Genomic DNA, 24,949 nt, shown 5'->3' with positions numbered 1-24,949 from the left:
GCTTCTTTTCTTTTTTAACATTTCTCTGGCAAAATGCAGATTTTGTAACCTTAACAAAATTGTCCTACTTAGACTGTGGCACAACCCGATTTAACAACTGCAAGGGCTTTGTTTTGGTTATACTGAAAACAGCATGGCTAAAATTACTTATTAAATAATTCACCTCTGTCAGAGCCCATCATGGACCTTGGATATCTTGGTGTTAAAGGGATCTTAATTCGTTCTGTTCTGTATTGCAAGTTACTCGAAGAACCTATTTTTAAAACAAGGAAAAATTAAAAAGACAGAAGTAAAAGCAACTACAATTAAAAAAGTATGTTAAGATTGTACTTGTTCAATGAACACTAAAGTGGCCTCTAAATGATCAAGGCCAAAGCTTTCACGCTTACCCTCATAATTGTGAATATCATAATTATAGCAAATTATCTTGATTGCATAGTCCCTATAAACAGAATAAAATACAGCTACACAGTATATATGCACTGTTCATGCATGTCAGAAAAAATATTTTTAGTATTTTCCTACAAAGTTAAACTTTACTCCAAGTCCAAGCAAGAATCTAATATATCTGTTCACTAAGAATCCATGGGACTTTGCAAAGGGCATTTAAAATATTCTGATCACATTCTGCTTGGATGAATACATCAATCATCACTGATACTGGTTGCAAATTGTTCTGCCCCTTTTTGCTGTGCTTTTAAGACTACCATGCTCTACTCAATCTTTGTTGGAATACAGGAACATAACTATGTATAAAAAAAACCCCAGGTTATTACATAATTTAAAATTTAAATAAATCTAAAATGTTAAAATGTCACTGTTACAAACCATTCATTTGCTTTGGTATCATTAGGTTTGGCATAAAAAATTCTTACATGTAAATCAACTAAACATAGATATAATTTATTTTCCAAGAATACAATTTACATTTGGCCATTAGTCATCCTTGACTTTTTGTTCAGGGGGCTCGCTCATTTTCTTTCTTCTCACCAGCTCATTGAACCTCAAACTTTGGCCCTGTGTCCCATCTCTCTAAGGACACTTTTAAAGAGTAACAGGCATGGAAAGGAGAATCCCTCACACACAGAGACCATTTCAAAGAGACTGTAAAGAACAAATTAAACACAGCAACTTCCAGGGAACACCTTTAGTCATAAACCCACAAGAAATGAAGCAAAGGAACACCAGAAGCCTTTAGGCTTTGCCAACCATGACAATCCTGTAACACGGGTACTTAAAGTTTTCCATTCATAATTTTCTCCAATATACAGGAATTTCACAGGAAATAAATCAGAAAATCTGGTTACCAAGTCTGGCACTAGATGGCAATGAATTTGAGCCATGAGATGCTCTTGTACGTGAATTTTCAGAGTAGTCATTGGAGTGTTTATGACTTAGGTCCAAACTCAGGCGACCTTGATGCTGGGAACTACATCAAAAGAAAAGCAGAAGAGGGCAACAGTTAGAAATGGGCAAAGAACCTCAGCAAACAGAAACCAGTCAACAAAAAATATGGTTAAGCCCATATGCTGAATAAAATGAATGCTTCTTTCATTTCCACTTCCACATTGTCCCATCATTTTATTAGAAGGCAGAAGAAAAATAGCCTCGAAGTACTATGAAAAAGCAGAAAGCTTTGTTTGCTTTGGCAATGACAAGAAAAAAATATTAGCAATTAGTCAATTTAAAAATTAATTTCTTTGTCAGTATCAGTCAGTGAGGCAGAGGAAAACCTAATCCATCAGTTACTGACAGACATGAAAGAAACTGGCTCATCATTTATATGCAATAATGGGGTTTTGAGACCCCTGGATCAAAATAACACACAACAGCAACACGTTTCACTCTGCACTCTACCACACTACTAGAAGCAATTTTATCCTAATGAAAACAAAACTTTAGGAAGATATAAATTTTAAAACACCTGGGATGCAGATGCTGATGACATATTTGGCTGGCAACTGATGGGCAATTGCTGGTGTGAACTCTATGGCTCCAGGCAGTGTAGATGGGATTTCTCATGACAGCAGTCACTGCAGGACACGGTGCTAAGTTTCTTGGTACCGTCCCTGCTTCAGATGATAAAAGCAAATTCTTATCAACATTATTAGCATATAAAGTCCAGATTTAAAATATACCTTAATATTTTATAATTATGTGTTTTAATATTTAAATGCATGATAAATAAAAATATTAGCATACAAATATATTATCAAGCACCATAAGACAACTTTTTGATAATACATGTGTGTTTAAAATCTTGTTTATAATTCTGTAATGAGTAACTGAAAAAGTGGATTATATTACCAAAAATGAAGCCATTCACAGCATATGCTTTTAATATGCAGTAGTAAATAAAAGATTTTCTGTTCTCAAATACAAAAATTTTCTAACCAGGAATGAAAATTCTGCATTTAGTCATCCAACCAGCATGCAAGACTTTATTTGGCCCTTGAACTGACTGCAGCTATAATTATTCTGGTTCCTCTCTTTTGTTGCCTCAAAGAGTCCCACTTCTAGTGTGACCTTAAATTCTAATACTTATTTCTCAAACTTATTACTCAAGTTGCTTTTTAAAGTATATTCATCCTTCAGTACTAAACAAAAGTCCATCTAAAAATTTCCTCTTAAATGAGCACAGAACACAGTAGCAAAAACTTGTTCTCATTTCAAGACATAGGCTCATGTTGTCTAATATTGTCTAAAGCAGGTTTGACTTGACTTAGTTACTGTGCAAAAGTATCATGATAAGATAAAAGTTAACCACACAGTTAGGAATAATACTTTTAATACTTTTTCTACTGCCATTAAGAAAGAAAGTGAGAGAAGAGTAAAAGAAATCAAAGAAGAGCAAAAGCTTCTTGGTCTGAGCTACTCTTGAACATGTCTTTTCAACTGATAGGGACACCTATCACTTGAAGCTGTCCATTGTTCCAGATACACAGATTATCACCTTCATGTTCTCCAGTAAGAATAAAATCTTCCTTAACTTCTAGAACTTACAGGAATTTGGGGCTTTACAAGGAGAGAGGATAAAGTCATAAAAATCAATATAATTTGATTCAAAATTTAAGATTAATATACAACTGCTGAAAACTGAAATCTAAAATTAGACACTAAAGACTGAGCAATCTGTCTGACAACACATTTACCAAATGCTTCTTGACTGTTTCAAATTAACTATCATACAATATCCTAATTACCTCCTCAAGCACTCCATTTAGTCAGTGCCAATTCAAAACCTGCTAACATGAACTTCAATACTAAAAACTGTTTGACCAACTGAGACAAAATGGTGATTTTCTGTTCCACCTGATTATACTGATACATATTGAGCTTCCTCTGAGTCTCCTCTTCAGTATCTTAGTATCTCAAAGACATTCACATTTAACCTTTCACTTAGATTAAGATCACAGCCAGTTTGGGCACTCAGTATCAGATTCCCCAAATGTTTCCAACAGGTAGAACTTAATATGTTTCACTTCCTGAATATCAGATTTTTTCCTTGGAAGAATTTCAGAAATGAAGCAGCTAAAGCCTGGGATACCTCCATTTACTTGCAAAAATACTGAAAATCTTACTTTTCCTCCTAAAGGATAGGCTACACCTTGCTCTACACTAATGTATTGAGAACTTCTCTGCACAGAAACTTCAGCTAGAAGTTGCTCAGCTTCCTTAGTGATTCTTAAACAGGCTTCACTTCTTTACAATCCAAAAGCTGAGAACACCACATTCTGACTACCACAGACCATGGAAACTGGTTTTGTGAGTCGTGTTTCTTGCATACCTAATCTCCAGTATTATCCAACTGAACAAGTGCCTTGGGCATTCCTAAAAAGGCGTTTGGAGTTCTGTCACTCACCTGCTGACATGCTGCCAGGGTACAAGGCAGCAGGCACAAAGCCATCGCTGTGCCTGGCAGAACGTTTGGGGGAATATGGTGCCCATTCCTGTAGCTCTGGAGACAGATGCTCCTCACTAGCTGGAGGATATTTCTGCACCTACAAGAACACAGAAATTTGTTTCAAGAAAGTTGGAGATTCAAAAGAGTAAAACAGCCAAACTGTGGAACAATAAACAACATCAAATTTTCAAGGATCTGTTCCAGACTGTGCCACCACAGTGCTTCTTAGACATTTATCTTTCAATTATGTCCTTCTATCCTTTTTACTTCCATCCTACTTCCTTACTATTTTTATTATTTTGTAATCTTATTAGGCCAGTATTTGCAATTTAACTGATACCTTTTACCTCAATGAAACACCCAGCACATAGCTACATTTCTCCTTTAAAATAATGATTTCACAGGGTATTTCAGCTGCTATTGTTTCAAGTGTTTGCTATAGAAAATCTGGCTAAAAGGCCAGAAAGCATTTTCCTCTAAGCCTGCATTTCCAGAGACATGGAGTAACCTCTCTTCAACAAGCAATTCAGGTTTTAGAACCTCACAACTTCTGTTCTGTATATAACAAGTAGACACTGATGAGTTAAGAACATGTGAAAATAGCTCAGACATTGACAGTGACGCAGGAGAGCTGCAAGTGCAGGGCTCAGTACATGGCGTTCACACATTTGTGACTGATGCATGTACAAATTGAAAAATAATTATTGAAAATGTACTTACAGGTTTTATGATAACAGCATTTTAATTAAATGAAGAGTTACTGAGAGCACAAAGACTCTAAAAAGGCAGAGGTGCCTTCTTAGAACCAGTACTTGATCTTTTTCATGTCTGCACTAGTAATCGTTCCACCTACTACTCAGGAATTAAAGCACACCTAAATTTACCAACTTGTCAAGGTACACAAAATTAGCTGTGTATATACACATCTAAGTAAAATGACAACACCCAATATGGCTACAAATTAAGCTACCCTGTATTTTGCTATTCCAAATACTACTTCAGGAGTGTATGCATGCAGACTGGGCATTACTGTCACAATAGCCTGATGTAGTTGCAACAGACAAGGGCAATTCCACCAGAATAAAATTTTCAGAGTGACTGATGCCCACATTTTGAGGCACAGTATCACTTGGGCCCTCTGGCCAAGAACAAGAACAAAGTTACAAAGCTTTGCCTATTTTCTGAGTGGACAGGAGAAAGAGAAGAAAAATAAAAAAAGAATCACAGACCCTAGTTTTAATTTAATCATAGAAACAAAAATTATCCAATACATAAAGTAACCTTAAAAAAAATAATTGTAATTCTATGACAACACCTACTTGCCACCTGTAACACAGCTTGAGCAGCACATCAAAGCAACTGCAATATGTCCCCATATATCCTTTGGTCTCTTCAACGGTGAGTGCCAAAACCACCCACTCTGTTCCAGCAAACAATTCTCCTGGGCATAAGCCCCCACCTACTTGTGACCTTGTCACAGCTGGCAACTCTTTACTCACTCATTTCTCATTATACAAATATTACTACAGTTCTAACCAGGGTGGTGCATGTGCTCATGACAATGCACAACAAAGAGTGGGACTATCAGAGCTAATGGATCTACTTGATATTATATATAAAGCAAATGCCCCCTATTCAAATGTGTTCAATATCTTTACCTTGTTTTGTTGTTACATAAATGCTAAAATATGACATTGGAATATGCTCTCCTTCACTTCTTGCAGGGCAGTTCTTGTGACCTTTCCCTTAGCCATAGTGCCCTTCAGACCAAATCGGCTGATTACAGCTACAAAATTAAACTCTTATGCTTTTCTGTCATTTGTTGTGCTGGTTTTGGCTGGGACAGAGTTAATGTCCATCATAGTAGCTAGTATGGAATATAGTTTTTTTTAATTGTGCTGGAAGCAGCACTGATAATACAGGTATGTTTTCATTTTTTGCTGAGCAGTGCTCACACAGGGGCCTAAAGCTCTCCATAACTATTTTTCCCTAAAAATGTCTGGGAATGCATAAGGAATGGAAGCAGACAAAAAAAAAAAAAAATCACATAAAAACCTGCCAGTTGTTCTCTTACACCAGTATTTTTGCAGGATATGGCTCTAACCCTGCACTACTTCCAATTCAGCTCTGCCACGCTTCTAAGAACACTCTGTGAACAGGGTGGGACTATCCAGGTAGAAACAAGTAAGGAAAAAGAATATGAAAATCTAAGTCATTATGATGCAATTACATTAAAAAAAAACAATCCTTCTATAAACTTCAGTTTTCAGTTGGAAAATAAATTTTAAAAATCTCTATCTGCCAGCTGAGCAAATTTGAGGCAGTGGACCTGAAATAACATTATTGATTATGTCACTTTATATAATGCATTCATCTAAATAGGTCCTTCCCAGAGCACCAAAATTTTTCCTTCCATCTACTCTGTCAAGATATGACCCACCCTATTCTCAGCAGGGTTGTTTATTCTAACAAATTATATGCTGATTTTGAACTTGCATCATATTCTAATAAACAGTTCATTCACCTTTATGGTGTAATGGGTATAACACCCTTTGGATTTCAGATAAGATGTACAAAATTATGTTGACACATAGAAAGACTTACAAAAAAACCCAACACTATGGGTAGTACATCTTCTTCCATTAAATTGTACAGTGATCTGGACAACCAATCTGACTTCTGTGAAACCTCAGAGACCCTATTATCAACTTTTCTAAAGCTGACGCTTTGTATTTTTATCTATGTCTTTTCAGGTTGTCAACAACACACAAGAGCCCAGATGTTCCAACAAGCAGTGTTAAAACACCAGGTATGGCAGGTAAACAGAATGTTATCTTTCTGTTTGGTGGCCATCACTGCCTGTTAAACACTGGAACTCTCCACATTGGTTTTGTATTTTGTGGTGCTGCCAAGTGCCAACTGAGCCTGAGCTCAGAGGACCAGAATTCTGAGGATGGACTATGCTTCTCCTGCTCTGGTACATAACTGAACACCCAAAACCACACTGCTAATACAAGTCAAGGTTTCTAGTTTTGTGCTTCAATATACCAAACTTCTACCTGAAGTGTAGGATTAGGAATGGGCACAGGGGTCATTTTATGCCTCAGAGCAGGAGCCGATTTTGGCCGCGGTCTTTTAATCTCTGGCTCTTCAACCCTTTGAAATCCAATGTCATCTTCACAGGATTTCCTTGAAGACAGGTGAGTGCAGTCAATTCCCTCCTCTCTATAATAATGCCCAGCATTCCTGCTGCGCCCCTTGAGAGTAGCAGAGTCCTGTTTAAGTGCCAAGGAAACTGGAGCTTGGGCAGTGGCTGGGCTGGTGGGTGGTGATCCTGTTGTTACCGTAGACTCTGATGCAGAGCTTGCCTGCTGTTTGTGTTTAAATTTGATGGAGTCACTTCTCTTAGGAGGAGTTGGAGGAGTTGAAGCCACTTCAGCTTTTGATGGCTGAGGTGAATGGCCTGTCACCTGATTAGGCGAAAGGTAGTCCAGTTTGGGAGGAGTTGGTGGCCTTTTGAAAGTGTCAGGGTCAAAGATAGATTTCCTTTGTTTTGGCTTTTTATACACTGTGAACTTTTCTGTTTCTGTTGCTGAGATATTAACCATGACTTTTGGCCAGGTACCACCACTGTGCTTAGTTCCATGACCTTTGTCAAACGCCGTCTCAACCATCATACAGTCAGTTCCTGCAGGTTCATAAGGCAGCCTCCTGTTGTCCAAGTCAACAGCTCCATAGCCTTGGTCCCCATATGTCTCTGGGCTGAAGGAGCTGAGACTGTGCTCTGAATTACTGTGGCAACTGTGCACTGTGTTCCTACGAGAGTCTACTCGTAATGTGTTACTAGGGAAAGGTTTGTGGTCACAAAATGAAGTGCTGCCCTGGTCACTCTGGTCCTTCTTGCCATCCATGATGTCTGGACTGAAAATGTCCGTCTGGGTCGAGCTGTTGAGTTTCAGATTTCTTTTATTTTGTGCTTGTATCTCTGATGCATGAACTCTACAGTTTGGTATTTTTTCTGAATCCTTCAAATTTTCAAATATATTTTGACCACTCCAAGACGAACTCTGAGGAAAAACCTAAAACAAAAAACACATGTTTTTTAAACCTTATTATTGTGGCTGATTTCTGTTTAGTATGAGTCATATCCTACCCTCCTTGATTTATCCATACCTGAATATACACTTCATAATATCTTACAATTCAAAGCACAACATATCAGATGAAATATAGCTAGAAAAATTTTTGTAACATTTTCAGAACAATTCCAAAAGGGCAACTCCAGATGGTGGTAAAAGTACTCAACTGAAAGTGAAGGGGCCTGCATTCTACTTCTGCCTCTGCTAAGTGATGCCAATAAGATAACTTCCATTGCCCATTCCCCCTCAAAAATTTCATCTTTCTACTTTCTTAAAACCTCAAGATCTCTAGATCTAAAATTACGCCTCAAAATCCATGTGACAGGGCCAGAATAATGGGATTCTAAATGCAAAACAGAATAAATATTTTATAGAAATAAGCTTGAAAATCAAAGCCTTGTACTTAATCTTCATGCTTGCAAGAGTTCAGTTTTCTGCACAACTCCCTCCTGACTAAAAGCTAACTTGCTTTAGTCAGCAGGCAGTGTATCTTTCATGTTCAAAAGTGCTGCAGCTCTGAAGCAAAACTCAAGAAGCAGCAAGCAATTGTAGTAGCACTCATTTCACATGAACAGCAAACAAATGGGAAAGAAGACAGTAAGTCAGTCTCATTTCCTACTAGATGGCACAAGAGCCTTACTTTGGAAATAACTGTTGAGGAAGTGTATCACCAGAGAAATGCATCCAAATGGTTGTCTTTTTCCTATTTTGATGCACTCATTTTTTTCCATATACTCTTCCTTGAACAGCTAGAATAATTCTGCATAAATTCAAGAGAATCCTTCAAATTTAGCTTCTGCAACTCACCTTCATGAGTGACAGAGTAAGGGAATCCCTACAGTTGCGTAGCAGAGCTTCACATTCAGTAAGTGATTTATTATCTAGTGCAATGCCATTGATCTGCAGACAAAAAAAAACCACAACAGACATCTGTAAATCAAAAGTAACAGGTAGGGAGGATTTAAGGTAGAGTATGTCTGAGAGAGGGAAAACACTAGTCTACACATGTGTATGTGATTGAAGTCTGGCTGATGTTGGTGCATTTTCAAGAGTGGAGAATGCAAAACTCCCAAGTCCAATCTGCTGCTCCTGCAGGGACACAGGGTAACCCCACCAGTTCAGCACAGCCCCTGTGCAGTTGTACCAACAGCAACCACCTCCCTTCCACAGCACAAACCACATCTGTCCTGTAAGGCTGCAAAGGCACCCAGGGACGAACTCCCTCCCCAGAACAGATGACAGCTGTGGTACCAACATCATTTACAAGACAAGGAATCTCTCATCCAATGAAGGAATGCCTTTTTGGACCTTTCCTAGTCAATATAAGAATCACAGATATAATTTTATACACATATATATATATATATACAATCTAGTCACAAGTGTGAAGAATAAGCTAATGCTTCTGACAAAAATTCTCATATGAACTCAGGAAATAAGCTGCACATGATACTCATCACTTGGCATACAAAAACATTAATTTAGAATAAATACTCAGTGAATTTACAAAAAAGGACCTAATATTGCAAAGGTAAAAAAATTAATTGGGATGTTTGGCATCTTAAAGAGTAACATTGATGATAACACTTCAAAATAAATTAAAGTTTTAAAAGTCAAACACGTTTTTAAGACTTACAGCAATTATTCTATCTCCCACAGTAAGGGAACCCTCTTTGGCAGCTGGGCTTCCAGGCACAACAGCAGCAACAAATACTCCATTTTCTAGACTGACCCCACTATCTGAAATACACAAAAAAAAATTTGATTCTGCAACTCAAATGTATTGCTCAAATGGCAGGTCTGATCTGCCTGCACAAGAAAGAAATATGACTATCAATCCAACTGCTGAATTTCAATTTCTGAAAACCCTTCCAAAGAAGTAACAAGACAGGGAAAACAAGGATTTTGAATATCCCAAAAATTAATATAATGACACAAAAATGGGCTAACTGGGTTTAACAGACTTGTTTACAATCCCATGAACATTCCAAACAAGCAGCTAACTAGAGACAAGTATTTAAAAAAAAAATCGACTTAAACCCACCCAAGGGCAAAAAGAAAACCAGTAATTACAAGATGAAGCTATTATCAATAGCAGCATTCTTGATTTGCTTAAAAAAAATTAATGAAAACTCATCTCTAGGAGGCCATTAACATGTGAATGTGATTTAAGCAAAGGCTCAGAGAATATGTACCTTTATGTCAAACCTTATTTGGCTGAACAAATATGTGCCATTTACTTCCATCCTTCATAGTCATTACCTTTATGTCCAGAAACATTGATGTGAAGAGGTGTTATCACTCGCCCACCTAAAGACTTCCTTCTTCGAACCACCATATTAATAACACCTCCTCCATTTAGAACAGCTTTTATAACTTGCTTTTTATCCTTATTGGTAAGATCCACATCATTTATCTTCAGCAGCCAATCATTCACTCTGGTAGATATACAGAATTAGGCAGGTCAGTTATAAGCACACTTTGCTGGACACAGCACATGAAAAACGTTCCATGAAAAGGCATGCAACAGAGCTGATCTCAATAAACTCATCCTTCATTATCTGGAGTTATCCATTCCTGAAAAAGCATTAAATAGGAGCTAAATGAAAACCAGGACTTCTAGTCTGCACTTCACTAGGAAAAGTACATCCTCAAATCACTACTGACTACTTTTGGTTTAAAAGCAACACTTTGTAATGAGAAGAGTTACTAAAAAGCTTCTATCAACATTGAGAATAGCAGATGGTTCCAAATGATCCCTTGCTCTACTCTACTCCTCTCTTGCCCTCCTTTACTAACTTACCCTCACATCTTTCTCAAAATTTAAATAAATAGATTTAGGTTTGAGGAAATAATAATGGACTGAACAGGGCATAGTGCAACAAAAGAACACTTCAAATTCTTTAGAGTTTTACGTGCCGAGTCAAACAGTTTTTAATTTCTGTAATGCTTTTAGGCATTAGTCTTCTCAGTGCGAGTTCCCAACCACCATTAATAATATCCACGTGTCAAATGATAAAGAAAAAAAAAACTTCAAAAAATGAAACTAATGAAGACAATTTCCAACATGCTCATATTTAATTTATTATGATCAAAAAAACCAAAGGAAGGGATCTTCCAAAGTCAAAGCCCACCTTAGCCGACCGTCAGCGATACTTCCTTTGTCCACTTTGGTAACGAAGATCCCGCAGTCTCCAGGGAGGTACGGCTCGTTCACGCCTTCTGCCACATCAAAACCAAGTGCTTTCAAGTCCATATCATCCTAGAAAATATTAATAACAAGTGATTTCACTGCACTGGCAAACAGCGTCTGTTACCAAGAGGTATTACTGCATGTCTGCACTATGTACTTATATGTACGGGGTTCCTGCGTCAGGTAAATTGGGGTGTTTTTGGGTACATAAATATATAAACTCCCATTTCCATTAGTCTTCTGGCATTAGAATGATCCTTCTTTCAATATATATTTCAAAATATAATAATACTAAATAATATTTTTGTGTCGAAAAAGGAACATATTAGTGATTTTGTAGGGATGCACTGACAGAACACAGACAGATTGGAAAGACATAAAAAAAGATGACCCCTGAATACTGCAGTAAAATAAAAGGGATTTAATTTGACAGCATTTAATCACTAAAGTTTGTCATTCAGGAATGACAAATTCTGATATATACAGAAGTTGTTATAAATTAATCACAATCTGGAAGATTATCTTTGTGGTTTATGTGCTCAAAAAAGTTACCATTAACAATGGGATGTACCAACCAAACATTTCACAAACAAGAGCATTCAAGAATTACACACATTGCCACAAATGAAAAAGTTTAGACATAATGAAAGAAAGTGAAATTATATAGAGAAAAATACTAGTAAGATAATGAGAGGAAGCAGAGGTTATCTGGATGGCTAAACTTAAGAACTTTACTTAATATGCCAAAATAGAAAAGGGATTTAATTTCCTCTACAGACAAGCAAGAGATTAGCATCTCCTTTCATCCCAGATTTTCAAACAGAACTATAATGTTGCTCTAAAATACATGTTCACCATGAATAAGCACTTTTAATACTTTGAATTTTCTAACCAGCAGATCTGAGCACAAGTAAGAGAAATAGCTTAGTGTAAAGTATTAACCATTTAATGAATGATTTTGAGTACTATTGCCAGTAAAAGACTGGCCTCTAATATCTCTTTTTCCTTCACATCATAAGTTTTGGCTGCCTTAGCACTGCCACATCTGCAGTGAATCACAGACTTAAAGACCACTCATGGACCTGGGTATCCTGCAACAGTAGATGTAGGAACTATTTTTATTTATAATGCATATGAAGAAAATTATAAAGCTTGTATATAACAGCTTGGTTTGATCAACTACTTTCATGTAGCTGTAACTGCACTTGGTGCCTCCATGTGCACCTATACAGTTCCTTGCAAAATAATAGAGAACTATAAAGACCAAAACCATGTTTTTAATCTTACCTTGTATTGAAAGAATATAACTGGCTTCAGAGCTATCCAATACACAAGAAAATGCAGTGTATGATTTTACTTACTCTGTCTTTTTCAAATTCTACCACTTCTGTTTCCCATTCCAGAGAATCTGTATCTATGGCTGAGTCATGGGAACTATGGGCCATCAATTGACGAAATCTGGCCTCCTTCTCCAATTGATTTTCCATCTTTTCCCTAGGCAAAGAAAATTATTACTTGCAGACACAGACAACATCCTTTTAAATAAACTGAAAAATAATGTTACGATTGTGATAGATATTATATTTGGTTTTCTAAATCAAAAATCCAAGCTGTGTCAAAAATTTCCCTCAGCCTCTGTCTTTTCAATATTTTTGGTCTGCTATCAAATTGAATTTCCATTTCTATATACTGTCTTAACATAGTCTTACATTTTTTGCAATATTTTTACATGGCTAAGTGCACAACTAGGTTTCTCACATCTTTCAAAACACATTTAATTTACCCTTAGATGAGCTCTATCAGTATGTAGGGCATGATAAATACCAAAGGCATAACTTCTCCCATAAATCAATGAGCAAAAAGTTGGGAGGAACTGAGCTGCAGTTAATGTGACTTCAGTGAAAGGATCCCAGTACTGCTTAAGTGTATCTCCATAGCACAAAGCTTACTGAGAGTCTCATCAATAAGATAAAACTGACACTATCCAATGTAATAATTTCCATGATAACTAAAAATACAGGCAATGCTTCCACCCACAATAACGAGTGCCTGCTGCCTACAGCTGTACCAACTATACAGCTAACAAAACAAAGTTTTCATCACAAGCTTTGATGCAGTTTTGTCATTTCTTTAACATACTTCAGTTCCTTCAGCTCACGAACAGCATCATTCTTCTGCTTTCTCATGTCATCCAGATTGCGAAGGGCTTCGGCCAAGTCGCTCACGGCTCGGTCTCTCTCCCGCCTTAAGTTGTCACACAAAGTTCTTCAAAAGAAAAAGGTTTCAATCTAGTTACTTAAAAACCTATTAAATAAACTGGTTTTGCATAGTTAAAGTAAAATTTCAAAGAAGAGTTTCAAAAGTTTTCTATCTGCAAAATAAAAAAGGATAAGGAAGAAAAAAATGACATGTGCTAGGTCTTAATTCTTCATCCCTTCATCCCTTTCAGAACCTTATTTCTACTTATCTTCTTTAAACTAGCAGAAAAAAACTCTTGAAGTATTTTCCTTAGTTCCTTAGATATATTTAGTAGCAAATATGTTGGACACTTTTTTGTGCATGTCCCCACAGGCAAAGAATTATGTACAGGACAAGAGCTACAGCAGGATTATTAGTATAGCAAGCCTAAAGGATTGCACAATTGGCTGTTCCTGCACAGCAGTGCTGTTAGACTCAGGGTATTGACTAGAGACATTTTGCTTATGAAAGCACAGAAAACGACAAAGATCTTGTAAAGTGCCCTCAACATTAAAAAAAAAAAAAAAAAAAGAAAATCACCATGTGACAGCTAATGCAGAGGAAGTGCTGGCAAAATCCAGCCATCCTAGAACTGCGTCAGCTGCACACCAGGTGTCACAGAGATCACTCAGGTATCATCTAGCAGTTGTTTACCGTATGCTTTCCCTTTCTGCAACAATCTTATCCCGCTCTTGAAAGGCCCAATCCCTCCTACACTTGGCTACTTCTGCTTCCTGGACAGCTTCCTTTAGTTCTTGTGACATTGCCTCATATTGCTTCCGAAGCATTTCAATTTCTTTGTTTGCTCTTTCTATGTCTAGGGTAGCAGAATCTTGTATCTAGGAATTAAGAAACACAGATAAGTATTTTAGGCACAGTTTTTAGGTACATATGCACAAACAGCTTTTCACTATCTGTATGTTGCCTGATGTATTCAATTCTTACGATTCCATGAAAAATATTCATTTATTTTAGCAGCAACTTTGGGGGTGGGGTGGGAGGAAAGATAAAACCTGCTGTAATGCATTTCATCCAGTAGTACACAAATTTGTACAACTACATGAATAAGAATCTTCACTTCAGAATAACATCAGTGAATGTTTCAGATTTCAGAGATGATATTCTGTGCTTCAATCTTGTTCTGGTTAGCAGACAGAAAAAACTTTCAAGTATACTTAGAAATCAGATATACTACTATATGCAACTGCATATAGTATACATATAGTATATATAGACAACACATATTTCCTGCATTAACACATATTCCTGCATTAATTTCCTGTTATTTACCCCGAGACAACAATCCCAAGACCTGGGATTCATACAGGTCCCTTAATTCCAAAGCAATTAAATTGAAGAGCAATGGAATTGAAAGTAAGTTTTTTATTTAATGCTTCTTGTTTAAGGTAAGAATTACTTTATTCTTAAGTTAACTTGTCCCTCCAAAATTCCCTATTTTGAACAAGAGACATGGTGACAACAGTAAGACAAATACACAAAGAAAACTTCAAGCTTGCAGCACAGTGACACAAGCCAGTTACAACAGTACAGCCCACCAGAAGCTGTGGGCTTGCAAACAACTGCGTGTGGTTAATTTCTAGAATACAAATGAAACTAATGAGTCTAGACTTACTGACTTGCAATTTGGTTAAAATGTAAACTTCTTTGATTTATATTTATAAACAGAATCTTAATATGAAGCACAACAGCATTTCTTTCAAACAAGAATTTCTGTCGATATGCCTTGAAGAACATACATGCATGTGTCTGTATTTTAGAGTGACTTGAGGAAAAGAGGGAAGACTCCCAACGTTGCCCAGACTTTAATCTCATGCAAGTTACTGATCTAAGCTAAGAAAGAAAAAGGCATCAGTAAAGACTTGCAATACCTGACGGGCTTGATAATATTCCCTTAGCAGATGGTCTCTCTGGATGATAGCTTCTGTTCTCTCTTTCCTGGCAACATCTCTTTCTTCCTTCACTGTCTCTATATCCTTGCAAGCTTGATCAAGTTCCTTCTGGGCCTCAGCTTTGTCCTTCACTTCATGACAGTACTTTTCCAGTAACTCATTCCTCTCACAAATCGCTCGATCTCTTTCCACTAGAGCAGAGTTTAGTTCCTAAAACAAGAGCCATTGTTTGCAGTAGGTTAAGTTCAGAAGGAAATAGTTCATCTTTCCAATTGAATACCTGTCATGACACCTTAAAAGCCTAGAGAGTTTAGCACTAATGTTCTGAAAAATGGGGGCAGATCACATTATATACAAGTAAGTACTAGCAAAAAATATTAAATGTGGTATTAAAAATATCACACCATCAACATGAGCACGGTGCTTTGTCAAAAGTAAGCAAGATTCTGGGAGCACTGATAGCTTTGAAGAACCTAAATGAGAAAAGGTTATTAGCCAGACAGACTTGGTGTTTAAAAAAAAAACCCAGTTGTTAAATATGACAAGGGGTAAGAATATATTACAAATATTTTTTAGCAACTGCTTCAATTTTACAGGACTGAAATAATTTAGACAACCCAGCTACATAAGCACCTTACAGCTTCTCCATAAGTTTTAAAGGAACATTAAAGTTATATGCCATTAAGATACCAATGTGCTACAGAATGTTGAAGATAAAACTACAATATTCTATAAAGCAGAATGACAGTACTTCTTAAGTGTGGAATTCAACTGCACTGTAATAAAAAGATAAGGCAAATGTAGGAGTGCTCCAAAATAAAATCTGCCCTTCTAAAATTATTTAAATTAGACTTCTCATTAGAAGAATGGGTCATTGAAACAATCCAATTTCATGCCGCTACATTTTCAGATGAATCAGGTTTCTAGAAGCATTCAGTCAATGGCTACAAAAGTCCTAGACATAGGTCCTCCTAGCTGGAAACTAGTGATGTTTTGCCAAAAGAGCTAACCAGAGACAGCTGACATCTCAAAAGCAAAAGAAAGAAAGGGTTGATGTGCTTAAGTATAGAAAGATACCATGTCATAAACTGATTTTCATTCATTTACCTCTACAGGTTGCAAGGAATAAAACTGAATATTAAAGCACAGGTGACAATTGCATTTTGCTGTATTAACAGAATTGTTTTTGAGATGTACATCTCATTTAAGCTAGTCAGACTATTAACAGTGACATTAAGAGTGCCATTTTTGCTGTAGAGTAGCAGATGAGCACTGAATTAATGAGTCACTCTGTAAGTGAATCTCAATTACCATAACACCCAAGTGCTTTCAACACCAGTAAGACCTTCCTTGCTTGGTGAAGAGAGAAAAATCCCTGAACTGTCTGTTGGTGCAGACAAGTTTTAGTACTGAAAACAGCATTTTTCACAGTTTAACTACAGTTGGTACAAAATGTGCATTCAAATGTGTGTATAAAACTTTGTATAAACACAAAAATAATAAGTTTTTTCCCACGAGCAGCTGAGATGAAAGTCACCAAAGCAGAGGGAAAGTTCTCAGCACAACCTTCACTAAACAAGAATTTACAGTCCTTTAAAGTGACTGGAAAAAATACACACTACCACAATTTAATTCAATATGCTCAATAGAAACCATCTGAATAGGAGCAGCCATTGCCTCCAGTGGTCAGTGGTAAAATTTCACCTCTGTCTTTCTCCTATGACATTTGCACAAAATTACAACTACACAGCACAGGGGAATGTGCCATTTGGCCCTGACTAGAAGAGCTTCTGTTTGAAAACAGTAGAGCAGTTTGAGTTGAATGATTCTGAATTTGTGAATTATTTTTATGTTTTAAAAGGAAGTTCTCACATCTAAATATAACATAAGGACAAAATATAACAGATCTGTTAAACTGAGGGGAAAACTGACTATCATTGAGATGAAACATAACATTCTAAGTATTTGCCAGAGTAAAAGATTATGCCAAACTAAAAAGCACTATTGGAGAAAGGAGAGGGGGAAATCTATAACATCCAATCCCTGGCTTTGAGTGGGTGAGTTAATGAGAACTTAATCCAAAATTGTCCATTAGTGCAAAAATAATGAGATTTCTTCTGTAATTTATAAACATCAGAAAATCAGTATACATTTTAGATGTCTATTGAATGAATAAATTTGGGCATGTGTGATTAATGACAGCTTACATGTCTAACTTGGAAATTACCTGACCTCAGTAGCTGCTCAAATATAATGCTTTAAAAAATCAACCTCTTCTCCATTTCAATTGCTTTACAATTTCTCTGGGACACCAAAGGTACACTAGCAAACACAAGCTTCAGGGAAGAAATGACATTTAAAATTTAACCTAAATGGGTTCAGTGCTGTTTTAAACAATCAATGAGCACTACATAACAGGGCACTTAAAGGTGCCATATATCACAAGAAAACTGAAAACCACTAAGTTGCCTTTCCAGAGAGCACCAGAACAACTGTGCACTGAGAGGATAATCCCACTTACAGGGAAATATTTCAGGATAGTATTTAAAGTGAATTGATACATTGATCAATAAATATTTTTAATGTTTCAGACATTTTCCTTAACAGACCTACAAAATCCCTTATGTGTTGAACACGGCTGCAGCGAGCCAGCACTATGTGACACAAGAACATACCTCTTTACAAGGACAAGAGTCGTAGCTACAGGAAAGAAAAACAGAAACTAAAAGACAACTCAAGTGTGGCTACTTTACACCTTTTAGAGCATTACAGTAGCAGCTATTTCTACTTTCTGAAGGGACAGTTCTGGGGGTGAAGAAAAGCATGTGTCTCTGCCCTTGCCAGTGCTGGGCTCTTGCTGATTCCTGTTCAAACACCTCTTTAAGTCAATACCTACGTAATTAAAATTTTAATTCCCTGCCCCTTCAGGCACTTTGGCAAATTACTCATAGTGCCAGAATGACAGATATAACAAATTGGAACAGAATGACTAATTGTGGCTATTTCCACAAGTATTCCTAACCTACCCTGTTCCCACTGAAATCAATAGACATTTCGATTGGCTTAAATGCTTTGATGAAAGTAGAAGAAGTATGAAACATATTAAAACCTCACTCACTGTAGAGCTGAGTTACTGAGCTAACAAATATGCAGGGCTAGAAAATACGACTTCTTAAAACCACTATTTAGTCACACTTAGAAGCTCTGATGCCATATATCACAGTCCACTTATATTCTTCAAAAAAATGGTGTTATTTATTTAAAAGAAAGCTCCACTCATAATTTTTTTTGTAAGAATATTTTGTTCAGACACAATGCTGTGAAAAGAGTAAAATAAGATTCATAAGCAATGGAATACATTTGCTTGTATCTATTTCATGCTGAATTAAGTATTTGTAAGCCAAATAGTCAAGTGGATGCATGTCAGCAGAAATGAAACTGAGCAGCAAACTGTGTTCTGCAAATCATAACAGCTTCATTCTGACATGGATGTGATACAAGCATTTCAAGAATATATTACTGAAAAATAGAAAGTTCTGATTTCACACACTTTAAGGCATGCCTGAATTCTAAAGAAAAAAATCTTTGAAATATCCTTTTTAACTTATAGGCAGTAGAAGGGCCAATGAGTAAGAACATGCATGTCAGCACAGGCTTTGCATAAGTATTTGAGATGACTTGATCATGTACCGTCTTAAGCCACAGCAGATAGCATCCAGTGGTTCCTGCAGAGGTTAAAAGTTTAAAATAATGAATATTTAGAGCTATATTATTATAGAGAGCATTACTTAAGAAGATATAAAAGACTTACACAGCAAAGGATAGGATTTATAATAGGCAGGACAGAATTAAGTGTATAGCAAATTTCAACGGGCAAGCTCTCCATTGAAACAAGGAAATTGACAATAAAGAGGACTGGTACAGGAAAACATCAGAACACAATTTCCTCTTTGCAGTGGATTCCTATTTTCCATTAATCGGCCACACATTCCTGATTCCAGCATCAACAACATATACACATTTCCCTTCCCCACTAAAACAATAGCTTAGTACCTGTCTTAAAGCTTCCATCTCTTCACTGGCCACTCGCTTCTCAGAAGAAGTGTTCTTCAGCTTGGACTCGGCAAGCTCCAGCTCTGTTTGGAGCTTATCTACCTCTTTGATTACTTGATCTCTCTCACTCATGATGAGGCGGTACTCATTGAAAACCGAATCTCTTTCCTCCTTGTATTTTTCTGCATCCTTGGCTGCTTTCAGCTGCATTGTTTTGAACCTTGTCACCTCTGACTGTAATCGCTCCATCTCTCTCTGTAACTCTTTGTTTTGTGCTGTGGCGTTGCTTAGTTCCTGCTGTACTGATTCAAACCTAAAAACAAGTGGAAACACCAGTAAGACACTCGGGACTCATTTTCAGACATTAAGGATTTGGGTGGGTAACCAAATGTCTCCATTGGTGAAACATAAGCACAGAGGACTTGTTAAAAAATGTATTCTCTGTGCTGCAAAATAACCACTGCTTTAGGAATGTTAATGAACCTGAAGGAATTTTACAGAACCTCTTTAAGAACTGAACCATAATGATTATAAGGAACCATTTACAAACGTGGAGAAAACCATTTTTCGGCTTTGTCTGTGGGAGTTGTGTATCATCCCTAACAGTCAATGAAAACATTCTTAACTCACTCATGAATTCTCTTTGCAGTCCTGGTGTCTGCTGATGTCTACCCCATATGGTTAAGTGTGTAGGCTTGGTATCAAAGACCAGGAAGGGGATAAGTGTGCTCTGAGTGTCTGTGCCCTTCCATTTCAGCCTGTGCACTGCTGGTAGCAGCACCTTCTCAGTGAACCAAGACTCCCACAGTTGCAGCCAGAGAACTCTGCTGCCAGCCCAAAGCCCTGTCTCACAGTCCCTCACAGTCTGCAATTCTAAAACCACGAAAAGCACTTAACTTAGTACTCAGCTTAGGCTTGAGATGATCTTCATTTGCAAAACACTTCTAGAAATTATATTCCATTATTGATTTGCTTTTAGTATTTAAATAAGGAGATCTACATAGAGGGTCACCATGAGTTAAATAGTTTGTTTCGAACAAAGTCTGAGGTTTAACAAAATTCTGGTTATATCTGACTCCTGTACCTACAACTAAAAATGAACATAGGTTGAAAAGCAGAGTATCCCTTTCTCACACAAGCTAAACAATGGTTAAAATTTCTCATACAATGCCAAAATGATGAATGGGAAACCTTTTTTCCTTAAGAAAATGCACCATTTCTCCAAATTAGCACCGCATCACACATTCCAGAACCTTCCAGAAAATTTTATATAAATACACATGCTTACTCATCATAGCAAGATTACACACACTAGAGGAAAATTTTAGAAAAAAATATTAGAAAGGCATTTGTGATTCTAACACAATGGAAGTAAGAGGCTACATTAGAATTGGTGAGACAAAAGGTACCAGAATTCGGTTCTACCTCCTAAGAGAGGACGAATATTGCTGCTGGAAATGAATGGCTGTGTCCCTTTGCTTCATCAGCATGTCAATCTGCTTCTGCAGACGCCTGTTCTCCTCCTCAGCCTGCTCCAGGCGGCTCAGGTCGGTGTTGTGGCTGGCGATCTTCTCGTTGTACCGTTTCCGCAGGGCGTCGTAGTCCTTCTTCACCCCCTCCAGCTTGTCCATGGCGGTGTCGTAAAGTTTATTGAGTATCTCTGATGATCCGTTTTGCTTCATAACCTTAAAAAAAAATGACAGAAACTCTATCAATAACCTTTATTGTTAATCGGCTTAAGAAACTTGATTTAAAATATATAGATGAGAAACAAAATTGGAATAATAATATATTAATCAATTTTAGTAATAATTCTTTTTAATGACTAAGGAAAGACTGAACCTTTTTTAAGTGCCACTGTTACTCTAAGTATTTTTACACCTGTTTTCTGTCCAGTTAAGTTTGCTTTATCACAAGGGCACAAGTGTATGAAAATCTCTCTCTAATGGCAATTGTTATGAACACCTAATTAAACCCATGTCGTTTTTGAAGTACTTGTAGTTTTAACAAGAGGTAATCACTACTTGATGACCAAGATGACAGTGGTAATTTAGGAGATGCCCACGAGGTGGCATTCATGATAGGTTGCCTGTATCCTCTGAATGAATTAAATAATTAAAAACTTAATGAGAATAAGATCTACCCAAAATATGTTATACTCTCAGGCAAATTATTTTAATATTCATACAATATTTCATCTGAGAACTTCCCACAGAGGTTTGTGTTTCAAAAAGCATACATAAAAGATGAACAGGAAGAGAAAAATCCAAACATGAATAAAGCCTGACCTGAATCTTAGTTATCTTAGTTTTAAATTAGTTTACAACAAAGTAGGAATCTTGCTGTAAATTGCAACACTGATGATACATGACCAGCAACAACATAAGAAAGCCCTAATGGGTGTCAGCAAATCTAGTCTTTGTTCATTCTCAAAAGGAAAAAAAAAACCAAAAAAAAAACCCAAAAAAAAACCCAAAAAAAAAAAAAAAAAAAAAAAAAAACCACAACAAAAAAAACCAAAAAAAAAACACCACACCCACAAAAACCCAACTTGAAATAAAGCCTAAAGGCTTTTTTTTTTTTTTTTTTTTTTTTTTTCTTTCTTTCTTTCTTTCTTTCTTTAATTCTATGCTCCTTTTTTCTGGTTTTGTCTTTTAAATTGAAATCTGGCCCTGATGGAGCACTGGGAAGAAACAGGAATGCTCTATATAGAGAGGTGCCAGGAATTATATAATACTAACATTAGCCTACTGAGGTATGTCCCTAACTATCTGAGAATAAAAAGTATTAAAAAACTAGAAGAAAAACAGAAGAAAACATGAGCTCTTTAAAAATTTGAAACCCAACATGCAGCAGCTACCCTGCACAAATTAGCCCCTCATCTTTTGTGTCTTATATTTGAGTAAGGACCAGCTCCTGACCGGGAGAAACCTGGGTGGCTGCAGACCAGAAGGGAAGGGGAGAGCAAGGGGCTGCCCAGAGACAATGGCCAACAACTCTCATTTTTAATAAACCACCTGGCTACACAGGCAAGATAACAACAGAGACAAAAGTTCTGTAGCCTGACACTGGTCTCCTTTAACTAACCAGGATGTATAAAAGTGGCCCTGGGATAAGACTGCACTAGAGCTATTTCCATACACATCCCAATCCTCCATGGATCCAGCAGCACAACCTGCACAGAGCTGGACACTTGATTAGCCAGGATGCTTCAGTGAACCAGTTCAGATAAGCTAAACACTGTAGGCATATGTAAAATGTAAATACATAGATTTAAAACCACTCAAAAAAGCCATTTTCCTGAGGACTACTTCCCAAATGAGTTTAACGACAGGTTTGAGAACAAATTATTTAGGAATTCAACAGAAACAAACCACTTCTCACTGTCTAAAGCATAGATGGAAAAAAGCAATATGTTTATGTTTTCATAAAGCATTTATGTTGAAAACACACTAAATAATTAAAGAAAAGAAGGACTAATACACAAGAAATTGAATGGAATTCAGCATAAACTTGCTAACACAGATTTGCCAGAGGAAGATGGACACACCAGAGCAATAAATGTCTCCCATTCAAAATCCCAAAGAAAGAAAGTAAATAGTCCCAGCTGGCCCAAGGAACACAGCCATGGCAACATGAAACTCCATATGTGATCAGCAGAAACTTAAGCTGGTCAGCTGCTACACAGCAAATCCATGACAATCCCACACAGAGCAATTTGATCAAAAGCTTTTGCTCTCTGAGGCCACCAAGATGTATTTTGTTATGGCCTGACAACGAAATAACACGTCAGGGGGATCAACACAGAGTTAGACTAATTCATACGAGAAATTACAGGGACAAGATAAGACTTTTGGCACCCCTTCAAGACACCATGAATCACTGTGACAAGCTGAGAAATGGAGTTACACGATTTTCCCACTAAGAGTCACACACATAATTTTCTTTAAAGGTTTAATCGTGAAGTTGACATGAGACTGGATTTCTTTAAGTCCATCCTGACAATGATACTTCAGCCTCCTTCTGTGCTTCCAGATAATTCCAAACTTCAGGACAAAATGGCAAAATAGAATGGCCTTCTTTCAGAAGTTTTGCATCCCTGCTTTGCAGACTGGGAAAGTGAGGACCAATTCAGCTATTTGCCCATACTGGCACAGCAAACTATTGCTGCTGTCTTCTGAACCAAGCCACCAAACAGTTTCACAGCAGAACTCACAAGATAGTGTTAGAAAAGTGGATAAAAAGGAAGAACAAATCTTCACTCCTCTTTGCACTTCCTTTCAATCACCTCCTAAAGTACCATTCATCACATCCAGCTTGCTTTGACCTTTGCCCCTCCTACCCTAGCAAATAATTATTTTGGCTTGCAGAGATTTTGCTTCTGAAGCCTAATGTTTGACTTGCAAGTTTGCCCTGTGAATCAGCCTAGACACAGCGAACCCAGATATCCTGTTTAACCGTTCCACACGTTACTGTAACAATTCTAACTACATGGACAGACTTTTTCACAGATGAACGGTGGACCTGATACAACCAGTTGCTCCTTAGCATTACTCTTTTTTAAATTTTCAAAATATGTGAACAACACTGGCCTGGAGACAGTCTGTGATATAATGTTCTGAAATATCCAACTCTTCCAGTCCTGAAAATTTTGTCCTTTTGTTTCAAGTTAGAAAACATTAATCAACCTTTTGTGATTCTTCCCAAAAAACCAACAAATATAGCATGCAAGTGTAAAGTAAGCCTTGTCCCATAAAATACCCTAGGAAAACAGTCATCTTTTTAAACACTTTGCAATTTTAAGTTAGATTTCTGATCCCTTTCTACCCATTTAAAAAAAAAAATGTCATGTAAATACCATCTTCATGTATACTTTTTCATCTCTGCATGAAATACTCCTTTTTTTCCAGCTAGACAAAATCAATCAGTAATCAAGATGTCATTGTCCCCTAATACTGTACAAGGTAAGGAGGTTGTTTGGGAACCAGTAAGACACTAAAAGCAGCAAGGCTTTGTTCAGGATTCCCTGTGAAAGGAAGAAGCCAGGATCTCTCCCAGCACACCCACCCCAAGCTGTGGCTCACCTGCTGCTGTTGGCTGCGCAGGTCCGTTATCTCCTTCTGGTCCTCGTCGTGCAGCCTCTTCATCTCCTCACAGGACTGCTGCAGGTGGTTGTGCTCCCTCACCAGCTGCGTGTTCTTCCTCTTCAGGGTGTCCATGTCCTCCTTCAGCTGGGACTGGTCGCTCAGCAGGCGGCTGTGCAACGTGCTGTCACGGCACACAAAACATGCTCTTAGAGCCTGACTTGCAGGGACAAAGTCCTGGAGTAATTAATTTCAAGCACGAGTTTCCTACCAAGAATTTTGCCCTGATTTTTCTTGCTTACAAGTGTTCGAACCTTCACAGCATGATTCTCACACTGCTTGATGTAAACTCTATGTATTTTTAGAAACTACCTATGTGTTTTGCATAGTTCTTCTCTGAGAGGAGAACTTGACTGATGGTAAGAGTG

At 37.2% G+C, this 24,949-nt stretch overlaps 1 protein-coding gene across 2 annotated transcripts in view; it reads right to left on the bottom strand.

The window, feature by feature from the left end:
• The window catches only part of DLG5 (discs large MAGUK scaffold protein 5), a gene marked incomplete at its 5' end in the record, with an annotated part of 95,636 nt that overhangs the window by 17,611 nt on the left and 53,076 nt on the right, over positions 1-24,949 (bottom strand). Inside the window, 16 exons of one of the 2 annotated variants that reach the window (XM_083866866.1) lie at positions 164-253; positions 1,308-1,429; positions 1,925-2,072; positions 3,863-4,001; positions 6,964-7,983; positions 8,851-8,943; positions 9,680-9,783; positions 10,306-10,481; positions 11,178-11,305; positions 12,598-12,730; positions 13,376-13,501; positions 14,129-14,313; positions 15,364-15,594; positions 19,438-19,750; positions 20,863-21,122; positions 24,522-24,705. In XM_083866866.1, the coding sequence (XP_083722992.1) occupies positions 164-253; positions 1,308-1,429; positions 1,925-2,072; positions 3,863-4,001; positions 6,964-7,983; positions 8,851-8,943; positions 9,680-9,783; positions 10,306-10,481; positions 11,178-11,305; positions 12,598-12,730; positions 13,376-13,501; positions 14,129-14,313; positions 15,364-15,594; positions 19,438-19,750; positions 20,863-21,122; positions 24,522-24,705 (3,452 nt within the window). The remainder of the gene's footprint in view (positions 1-163; positions 254-1,307; positions 1,430-1,924; positions 2,073-3,862; positions 4,002-6,963; positions 7,984-8,850; positions 8,944-9,679; positions 9,784-10,305; positions 10,482-11,177; positions 11,306-12,597; positions 12,731-13,375; positions 13,502-14,128; positions 14,314-15,363; positions 15,595-19,437; positions 19,751-20,862; positions 21,123-24,521; positions 24,706-24,949) is intronic. The other variant, XM_083866867.1, reaches the window with a different exon arrangement.

The sequence above is a fragment of the Zosterops lateralis genome, assembly GCF_965231275.1.
Source record: "Zosterops lateralis genome assembly, chromosome: 8".
NCBI classification, from domain to species: domain Eukaryota; kingdom Metazoa; phylum Chordata; class Aves; order Passeriformes; family Zosteropidae; genus Zosterops; species Zosterops lateralis.
The sequence above is the reverse complement of the archived record's forward strand: the minus strand, read 5'-3'. Positions and strand labels throughout refer to the sequence as shown.